The 11,261-nt window shown below is 42.9% G+C and overlaps 1 protein-coding gene across 7 annotated transcripts in view; it reads left to right on the forward strand.

Moving 5' to 3' along the window:
* LOC142591373 (heat shock factor protein 1-like) overlaps positions 1–11,261 on the forward strand; it is a 170,120-nt gene extending 158,859 nt beyond the window's left edge. For all 7 annotated transcript variants that reach the window (XM_075703710.1, XM_075703737.1, XM_075703702.1 and 4 more), the window contains one exon: positions 10,530–11,261. In XM_075703710.1, coding sequence (XP_075559825.1) covers positions 10,530–10,852 — 323 coding nt within the window. In that variant the 3' untranslated portion in view covers positions 10,853–11,261. The remainder of the gene's footprint in view (positions 1–10,529) is intronic.

Here is an 11,261-nt window from a genome sequence, read left to right on the forward strand (position 1 = left end):
TTCGGCAAATGCGCCAAACATAAAAGCTCCTCCGCAGCCCAGAAAATCTCGACTGGCCAGCGCTTACAACCACTGGGCAGGATGGGAATGGCTGGTGACCAAGAAGATGGCTTGATTTTCTGTAACAACTACAAGCTCGGAATGCTTTGAACCATCCCACAACAAGTGGCACGGAAGAGTCGATCCTGGCAACACAGTACCACACAGCGTGCAAACGCCTGGAATCAGCTGTTAAACCCACTAGGTTTGATACCGAAATTTTAATTTAAGCTGCTCAAGTGGGAACTGAAAAGTTGAACCCCAAAATTTTGTGCTGACAAAGCGAGCGCGCACTTTCCTTTCAGTATAACAAAATCCGACTGTCGCGCTGCACGAGAGCAAAGGTATGCGTATAACTGCACCAAAGGCATTTCGTTTCCTTCCGTCTGCACAGGACACACAATAATGGAACAGTACCAATGCTTTTCAGTGCAAATTATGCACTCATTGAAAACCAATGCACTTAACCTTAAAAAAAAACTTTGAAAACACTTCTAACAAAGGTTAACTAATACACATGCCCATTGCTATAGGCCTTTAACAAATAACCTTAAGTCATTCACTAAAAAGAAAGCCTAGCTACTCATTAACGAACACTTCACGAAACTAAAGCTTTACACGAAACACATCTTTCAAACTGCAGGGCATCTCAAACGAAAACCTAAACAAAGCTCATAACTTACTTATTGAAATAAACTCTAGTTTCAAATTGCAAAACTTCTCAAACACTAAGAAAAAAGAAAGCTCAAACAATACAAAACATTTGTTTCTATGGAACCTGTCTTTTTGTCTTTCGTTCTGATTATCTTACGACGGACCCATATTTCTGGCTATTCTGGCTATTCTGGACCCAAGCTATTCTGGCTATCCAGGAACAACAAAAGGCCTGGCATTCTATCAGCTCTTTCCATGCGTTACAGTCCCCTGCCAAATTGCGTCCTGGCAATGTGCTTTCATCATGACTGCATCTGACCACATTGCGTGTCCCAACCACCTCGTCTCATGTTGCCACCTTGCACTCCTTCGCAATGCATGCTACACCCCGAAGAGAATGATGGGGAACATAATTATCCCATGCCCTTTGTCTGCATTCATTCAGAATGTGCTTCTCACATTTTGTCTGGTGGCTCAACGGTGCTTGATTTGAAAACGTCGTCAACAACGACTGCACCTTTCTCTCTTTTGCGCCCCACTCATGCTGTTTGACACCTTTCACTTTCTTACGCTGTGTCACACTCTCTGTCATATTCCAATCTTTACAAAGCTGCTTTACCTGAATCTTCTTCCTCGAGCTCACTTTTGAGCCATTTGCTCGCACCTCATGTTAACCGTTACACATCTCGTTGGCCGGGATCACTGTCTTACCCGCACAGTCTGAGTGATTTGTACCTAAATCATCTCTCTCTTGGCAACCTCAACAGGTGGACAGCTTAACTGACTCTGAAACAGTACAGCAGTCTTTACTTGAGCTATGCAACTCGCACCCCTGCGAATTTCCCTCTACTGTGTTATCCAGCTCACGCTGTACAATGGCACACAGGTAATCGGTTTTGACCGCTGTCTCACCCACACAGTGTGCATGAATCTTACCTAAATCATACCTGTTTTGGCAACCTGGACTGGCAGTCAGCTTCATTGATCCTTGAACAATGCAGCTGTTTTCTTTTCAGCTACACAGCTCGCGCTCCTGCGAACTGCCCACAACTGCATTGTTCAGCTTACAAAGTGCTTCGGCACGCCGATCTGACTCTGCCTTTATCTTGACATGGGTGCTCATGTCTGTCGGGTCAGCAGTACTCTGAACTTCGTTGACTGTGCCAATTTGTTCACATCTGGCCTCACCGTCTGAAGTGATCTGTTGGCACAGCACCTCATCGCGCTCACTATGGCCTTCAACGGCCTCTGTTGCCACTACGGCATTGTTAGCAGCTAATGCTTTAAGTTCACCGATGAATGTGCTGCTAACCTCACAGTTACTACTCTTTCCAGCTCGCGACAAAAACATGCTAGTTACTTCCTCTCACTTTCGCTGCATTCTGCCTACAGATTTCTCAAGATCCTGTTGTTTTTGTTCAATTGCCTGCTCCAACCATTCAATATTTTTGTCCAGTGCTGCTACTAACTGCCTCCTTGCTTCCCTTTCTTCCAGCCTGCATTTCTCCTGCAATATTCTTTCCTGTTCCTGTCTCGTTTTCTTTCCTGTTCTTGCCTAATTTATTCCTGTTCCTGCCTTCTACTTAGAATTCTGTTACCAAGATGTTCGATGATTTTCAAATCATTGTCGCTTTGTAAAATGATTTTACAAATCAGCTTCTGTTAACTCCTCTTCTACATCTACCTCAAGCTCATCACATAACCACAACAGGTTAACTCTCTTCAAACTCAATATGACCATGATCACTGCTTTATGCTTCGGCTCTGCTGTCGCACAATACCTGTTGCGATACCCACGCAAATCAGAATACATATAAATGATCCCCAGCTATTCAAAGCTATTAATGCAGAGAAATTGAAGCCTGGTAAATCATACAGCCAAAACCAAATGCTTACCCACAGAAGCAGCACCATGTCACGAGTCCTTCTCCGCCATATACAGTCGTTTGCAAGAGGTGGTCATTCACAAGTCGCCTCCAACTTCATCGGAATACTAGTCAGTCACCACGTCCCAAGGTTTTTGAGATCACTCTCACCACCGCTTACGAGTTGTTGGATTAGGGGGTGCTATGGTCTCGGAGTCTGGCGAGTCTCGGAGTCGCGGAGTAGGCTAGAGAGCAACTGAGGGTTGCTCTCTAGCCTATGCTGCTGGTGCATCTCAAAAAGGGTAGCTGGCGTATACTACCGGGGTATCACACAAAGGCTAAGAGGGACCACACCGTCATCCGTGCCTTTCTTGGAGTTGCTAACTTGGTGACGAGTACAAGGTCAGGAGGTTTAGAATATAGCGCGGTTTATTCACATTGGAGAAAAAGGGCAAACTTATCTACAGGAAAAGGCATAAGACACTTGCCTGGGCCAGAGCACAAAGTCCAGTACATCGTTCTCATAGAATGAGCTACATGTCAGAGCAGACTACATTGTTCTGGGAGAGCACACTCCACACTGAAGATGTCTCTTAAAAAACCCCTGGCTTCCCTAGATCACTAGCTGGGAAATGGGTAATGTCCCAATGAACCAATGCTGTGGTTCTGGTAGTAATGCCGAATCTCTCAGCATCTCAGTGTCCACATTGACTTAGTGAAATTTTGTTTGATGTCGCTATCACAATGACCCCGGCCTTTGGTGGAAGTTTGTTTGATGTAGATATCACAATGACCCCAACCTTTGCTCTTTCGCGAATACGCCAAACATAAGATCGGCCAGAGTTGCAGTTATCAGCAGTGACATCTGCTGACCTCGGTGAAGCAGCTGATAGGAGGACTCCACAGAACAGTGGCGCTACACATGGGCAGCCAGTGATCGTGACAGTAGGCAACGGCAGTGTGGAAAGCGGCTGACAGCAGTGATACTCAACCAGAGTGCAATAAAACATCGCAACCACTAGTGATTAAGACTGCAGACCGCAGTTGTGTAGTAAACGACCTTGCATATGGAGAAAGTGTGGCAGCAACTGTGATGGCGCCCTCCACTACCAGCATATGTAATAAGACGGACTGTGCAGCGATAGACGAAACATTCCTGATGATGGCAAACAGATATCGAGTGGCAAGCACAGCAAAAAGCAGTGGAATTCTCCTTGGTCTCGGTGACAGAGTGCAAGGTAAATTTTTTCACAAGTGAGTGCTGTAATGAAAGTGCATCGATCACAATATACACTATCGTCGACTTCAATATGGTGAGTGGTGAGCACTTTACTGGAATCGCTGCTTGCCAAGCGTGTTGTGGAGCTGTGAGGATCCAATTAGCCATAAAACTAAAGGTGCACTGCAGAAACTGTAGTAAACTTTGCTCAAAATGGAGTTCATGACGAGTTGTTAGTGCCACTAGCAACTGCAATTCGTTCGAGATCAAGATTCGTTTGGCACGTGCTAAACAGAGTACGGGAAATGGACAGACGGTGCTGAACAACATTTTTGCTGCTATGGGTGTTTTCCACAGAGGCCTTCACAATGAGACCTTTCAGCACTACCTTCAACACGGCGGGAGAACACGGCGCACATCATGACGGAATCAGAGCGGTGCTGGCAGCCGTCTGTGCGACTGCTAACCGTATTGTTGCACCTATGCAGGCATTTTGACGCGGTTCCATCGAGCGGCGCAGGACCATCTTACCCAACGCAGCACCAACGATACATTCTGGAGCGTGGCCGCAGAGTGATCTGTGCAAGCAATCAACCAGGAAATTTGTGCCTGCGCGGAAGACTTTCGACGCCCCTCAAGCAACCCGATAAAAGAAGCCAGCGACAGCCACGGACACATCACAGCGGTGCTGGCAGCCGTCTGTGTGACTGCTAACCGTATTGTTGCACCTATGCAGGCATTTTGACGCGGTTCCATCGAGCGGCGCAGGACCATCTTACCCAACGCAGCACCAACGATACATTCCGGAGCGTGGCCGCAGAGTGATCTGTGCAAGCAATCAACCAGGAAATTCACGCCTGCGCGGAAGACTTTCGACGCCCCTCAAGCAACCCGATAAAATAAGCCAGCGACAGCCACGGACACATCAGAGCGGTGCTGGCAGCCGTCTGTGCGACTGCTAACCGTATTGTTGCACCTATGCAGGTGGGCACACACACATTCGTGTGAGAGTTTATTTCCTTGCATTTTACAGTTGCTGCACTGCTCTGGTACCTCTTGTTGTCTGTGATGCGGTTGTGGAAAAGTTGTTAAAATGGGGGACGACGAGGCTACGCAACTTGACAATTTTTGCCAAGACACTCGCAGACGAGGCTCCCAAAAGCATTAAAGAAGTTACTAAGGTTCTGATAGAAATGACTTCTAAATTTATGGAGGCCATGACTGAAATTAAGGTTACCGTAAACAAGTTGAACTCATCTAGTGACGCTGTACAGACTGAAATAGCAGCAGTGAAGAAATCAATGGGTTTCATAAACACTGCCTTTGAGGGCTACAGAACAGAAGTTAAAACGATGAGGCTTGAACTCGCAGAAGTAAAGAAGAACAATCTGGAAATTCAGCAAGAAAACAAGAAGCTGACAAACGAAGTGAAGGAACTAAAAACACAATTGGTTGAACTGAAGCAATGCAGCAGAAGGAATAACATCGAATTGAAAGGTATCCCTGAATCTGATAATGAGAACCTCGGTAGCATGATGACACAGATAACTTCTTACCTACAAGTTAAGCTTTCTCCTGAGGAAATTGACGCTGTACACCGTGTCCCAACCAAGTCGAAGGGACCTTCCAATGCAATTGTGAAGTTTAAGTCAAGGTGTGAAGTTTAAGTCAAGTCGAAAAAGAACAGGCTAAATACTTCCATGCTTGGCTTCCCAGAGAACGATCCCGTTTTTGTCAACATTTGTGTCCAGAAAAAAGGGTTTTGCTCGGCAAAGCTATTGGCATAAAGCGTGACAGAGGCTGGAAGTTCGCATGGGTGTCTGAAGGCAAAATCTTGATGAGAAAAACAGAAAGCTCGAGAGTAATGCACATAACCTGTGAAGATGACCTGGGAAAAATTGTTTGATTACCAATGCTCTTGTGTTTTAGTACTTGTATACTCTTACAATGTCTTTGGCCATAGATGAAGATGACCTGTTAAGCAGTGACAAAGACACATCAATATTTTACTCTAATATCCGCAGTGTGAGGAAGAACCTGAACCTTCTCTTCTAGTGGCTTCCTTGACAAGATATTCCCAATCTTTTGATATTGTAGCACTTACAGAAACCTGGCTGCAAAAAGATGAGAAAGTTATGCTTCCTGGCTATGTTATGCTATCTTATCCGAGAGAATCAAAAAACCGCGGTGGTGGTGTTGCCTTTTTTCTCAGAAATGGTCTACCTTTCTCGTCTTTGGCGCCAGTCACCCTCAGTCATACAGACATAGAAACACTGTTCATAAAACTGCCCCATTCATTCACTGTTAGAGTTATTTACCGTCCACCAAACTCGTGCCTTTCCTCCTTCCTTGATAAACTCGAAGGAATTCTTGAAACGCTCACTACTCACTCAGAACACATAATTATTGTTGGCGATTTTAACATTGATACAAGTGCTGAATGCCGCAAAGACTACGTGAATCTGTTAACATTGTACAATTTCCGAAATATGATTAATACACCCACACGTGTAACTACCTTGTCTTCATCTATTATTGATCATGCATTAACAAATATACCGACTGGGATACGCGCTGGGGTTTACAGCAAACCCATCTCCGATCACCTCCCACTTTTTGTTGCTGCTGACACTGATATAAAACCAGAGCGTGAGAGCAAGAAGTATGTATCTAAAATAGATTATGCCGTACTGCGTGAAAATCTATTGGCCATTGCAGTGTAATATATCATGATGACGCCGATACAGAGTTTAGTAACCTAATAGACACGCTTTCGCAAATGGTTACTACCTGCAGCAGAAATATTAGTGTTCGCTCTTACGAAGCACCACTATGCCCTTGGATGACTGAGCCAATCCTCGCCGTTCTAAAAGAGAAGGATTCATGGTACCGTAAGTGGAAGCAACACAAGGATAATGTTTACTATTTAAACCAATTTAAGAACCTGCGCAATAGATCCGTGTCGATGATGAGGGCACGAAAAAAAGCATATTACATACGTCTTGTTGAACAGGCTTCCGGCAATTCACATAAGGTCTGGAAAATAATAAATGAAGTTGCTGGCAAAGCCAGTTTGCGCCGTGTTCTCCCGGAAGAAATAGATCGCAATACTACAGAAAGATTTCATTCCTTTTTCACCAATATCGGCCCGTCATTGGCTGCTCAACTCCCTGAATTACAACAAAATGCTGCATCCAATACAGTTCTCAATACTTTTGTATTGTTTGAGATCGAACCCGATGAAATTACATCCATTATTCTCAGCTTACCAGGCAATAAATCTGCCGGACTGGACGGAATTTACCCATGCATACCTAAGGAAAACACTGATATCTTGGTACCCATCTTATGCAAACTTTTTAATCATTCATTAAAATGTGCAAAGTACCCCTCTGCACTAAAGATTGCCAAAGTTGTCCCGGTATACAAAGATGGAGACCGATCCAACCCGTCAAGCTACAGACCCATTTCTGTCCTAAGTGTTATTAATAATATTTACGAAAAGATTCTATCCCCAATATTTGCAAATTCTTAGAAAAATATAATTTACTCTGTCAACAGCAACATGGATTTCGAAAACATCATTCAACGGCATCTGCAGTCCTAAGCCTGACTCAATTAATTAATACAGCATTACATGAAAACATACTGGCCACTGTTGTATTTGTTGATTTAAAGAAAGCGTTTGATACCGTGAATCACGCTATTATGCTCAACAAATTAAACCACTATGGATTTTGCGGTGAAGTCTACAGCTTACTTTCCAGTTACATCGAAAACCGTCAACAAGCTGTAGTTATCAAGAACACCATATCATCACTTAAATATTTACAGACCGGGGTTCCTCAAGGATCCGTTTTGGGCCCATGTTATTTTCGTTATACTTAAATGATTTGCCGAAGGTCCTAAGTTGCTGTGATATATTAATGTATGCTGATGACACTGCGATCATAGTAACAGCTGACAACCATGAGGATCTAGAAGCAAAGAAAAACGCTGAATTGAAAAAAATTACAAGCTGCTTTTTCACCAACAAGCCAACGATTAATTCAAGCAAAACCAAATATATGGTATTTAGCTCACGAGCAAAAGTCATTGACAGCTTCCAAATTAACATTTTCATTAACGACCACTCACTCGAACGAACACACTCATTTAAGTATCTTGGTGTCATTCTAGATGAACATCTTCACTGGAAAAATCAGATTAGCGCCGTCTGTTCGAAGTTGGCTTCTGGCTGTTATGCCTTATTACAGGCCCGTGATTGTCTTAACGCACATACACTGCATACCCTTTATTTTGCCCTTATTAACAGTCATTTAACATACTGTGTAGAATCATGGGGTTTGACATACGACACTTACCTTGATCCTATCCGGCGATTACAAAAATGGGCTATCCGAATTATAACACAAAGCAAGTATACTGAACCAAGTAAACCAATTTTCCAGTTATTAAATATCCTTCCTTTCAATCTTTTCCGGTCTTTAAAGATAGCGGTGTGTGTAAACAACATAGTAAAATATAACCAACCTTTCGATGCCTCCCTGTTTCGCTCTCCTTCTCGACTCGCAAGAAATCTCTCACATAGTAACTTTAATCTGCCACCGAATAATAACATCTACAGTGAAAGATTGGTGCAGTTTTCAGGAGCCAAGGTTTGGAATGCTTTACCCCCAGAAATAAAACAGTCCCACGAAACAAATAAAGCATTAAGAACATACTTCTTGAGCCTTATTTGATCTATGTGACAGTTGTTCGCGGTTTGTGTTTGTTGTACAGTGTTGTTCATTACAGATCTTTATTCATTCTGCTGTAAAATGCATATTATATTATTTTCTCCTCATTGTATACTGTACTTTGGTCTTTCGCCATGATTTTGGGCTTTCTATTTTACACAAGTGCTGTGTCATTGCCATCGTGTATTTTTGTTTCTGAACCCCACACTAGCCTCTGGCTGTGGGTTCAGTCAGTGTTTGATAATTTGTATGGCAAGAGTAGAAATAAAAAGAAATTAAAAAAGAAATGAAATGAAAAAACAAAGCTGAATCCAGCAACAAGTGCCTGTACTGGACATTTGACAAAATTGTGCCACTGTGGTTAAGAACCTTTATAAAGACTTTAGTTTTGATAATCCAGGGAACATGGCAGTGTCTTTTGATGGAAGTTGGCATACTAGGGGACATACTTCTCATATAGGAGTGGTCAGTGTGACATTCCTGGGTATGTGCTAGATTATGTTGTACTGTCAAATTTCTGTGTCAGCTGTGAATGTGGCCCAAAACCAGATAGCTTTGAATATTCTGATTGTAGATTAGTGCATTCATGCCAAAAGAACACCTCGTCTAAGGCTGGCCAGATGGTAGTGGCAGCAATTTGATTTCATTGCACTTTTTCACTTTACAGCCTCATATACACCACCATGCTTTGTGATGGTGACAGCTGGTCGTGCAACGCCATCAATTAAACAATAGTGTATGGCATCATACAGGTGGAAAAAGAAGACCATTCAAACCATGTAGAGAAACACGTGGGGACTGCACTGTAGAACCTTGTGCAAAAGCTCAAAGGGGAGAGCGGAAGGTGCATGATTGGTAAAGGCCATCTGACTGGCGACTTTATCACCAAGCTGACAGGCTACTATGTTTGGGCTCTCAAATGAAAGTGCATGAAAACTATGATATGGTGTTTTAGGAAAATGCACCATTTTGAAATCTTGTAGAAATCACCAACAAAAACTCACGATTTGTGTAAAGTAGCAAATTTAGAATTACAACTTGCACTCTTTGAACATTCAGGAATATACCTGCTTGGTGCAGCACATATCAAATATTCTGCAGGTCGCATCCCAAATTTAAAAAAAAAAAAAAAAAAATTGTAACTCTTTTTTATTGGCTTAGAAAAATACTGCTAATTCATATTTGTTATGCGCACACAAGATTGACTATTTCCTGAAGGTTTCATGTATCTAGAGTCAATAGAAAATGTTGGTATCAGACGTCATGTCCACCCTTAACAAAACAGGTAAGTGCACCTGACCATCTGGACAAAACACAAGTTTTATTTCAGATCTTAAGCCTTGAGATGTGCATTTGAAATGTGCAAATAGGCTTATTGCCAAAGCTGCCAAATTCCACAGTGGTTCTGCTGCGAAAATATTGTACAAGTGGAGCTTTTTGTTGACTGGTCTTTCACTTTTACATGTAGCTTGGTGCTGAAAGCCATGACAACTGAAGGCAACACCTTGTTGCACATTATTTGGAGATGCAAATCAAACAATTGACTTAATGATACCCAGCACAGGAAACTCATGTCAAAGAGAGTGACAAGAGAAGATAGGTTGCGCAACGTCCTACATCCCCTGTTCAGTGGCCCCAGTGTTTTACCTCTGCCAAATGATGTTTGGAATAACAGCCTGGGTAAAATAACCTGGCTGGTATCATCTATCTCGGCAAAGTGTCAACAAGAATGAAAATAAAGGTATAAATGAAACAAACTGTATGCTACCACAAGTCATAACCTTGTTATATTTTTGATTTCGCTTTCATTTCAGTTAAGTTACTAAAACACTTACATTTACAAACCCCAGAATGCAGAGCTTTATTATTTCCTGTATCAATAAATATTTTTAAAATGCTTAAGAGGAGTGGTTGCTTCTTTAAAACCACATGTAAAATCTCGGAAATCATTTTTTATTTGCTTATTTTCTAGAAAAAAAATTGTGGCTTTGGCTTGTCCTTCTTCTAATGCAGGTAATGAGTTAGTGCAGTATACACCAAGCCTCCTCGACCTGGGCATTGAAGAAAGCTCTTCATTCCAGCCTGTCAGTGAACTCCTGCTGTCTGATGATGATGAACTCCCAAGCACTGCAGCTGCACCGAGTCCTGTTGATGATGAACCCTCAATCCCAAGGCCCAGCTCACTGGTTACATCTGAACAAAGTCCAAGCTCACAATCTGCATCCCCTTCCCTCCTGTTTCAAGAAAACAACAGATCAGTTGTGCAGACTGAATCCCAGTTAGCTGGTAAGAAAGGGACATCAGGCAGGAAAAGCCGTGGAGGTAGCAAGAAGTGAAATGGGAGTGTGGTCTCCACTGGAAAGAAGTATGCATGCTAGCCTTATAGCTAGCAACCAATGTGCTAGGATGTTGAGAGTCTGTATGTGCACGAGCACATAAGGAGTATATTCCAGCCAGCACAGAACCCTGCAATACTCCACTGCAAACCATACAAACAGCAGCAGCGGAAACACCGTAAAATTGTGATGGCATGGCTGCACAAGGCTAGTTCTAGAATGTACTGAATACAAAGCACACTACAAGCACAGATCAAATTTGTAGCTACAGAGCCTGAAGAGGATGCATCTCGTACTGAAGTACAGAGGGACAAGCAGCCGAGATTGACATGCCGCGACCTGCACTTCCGTTGATGTTCGGGGCTGGGAGCTCAGACAAAAAGATAATAAAAATCATCCCAAACTTTCA

This window comes from Dermacentor variabilis, chromosome 1 (genome assembly GCF_050947875.1).
Source record: "Dermacentor variabilis isolate Ectoservices chromosome 1, ASM5094787v1, whole genome shotgun sequence".
Lineage (NCBI taxonomy): Eukaryota > Metazoa > Arthropoda > Arachnida > Ixodida > Ixodidae > Dermacentor > Dermacentor variabilis.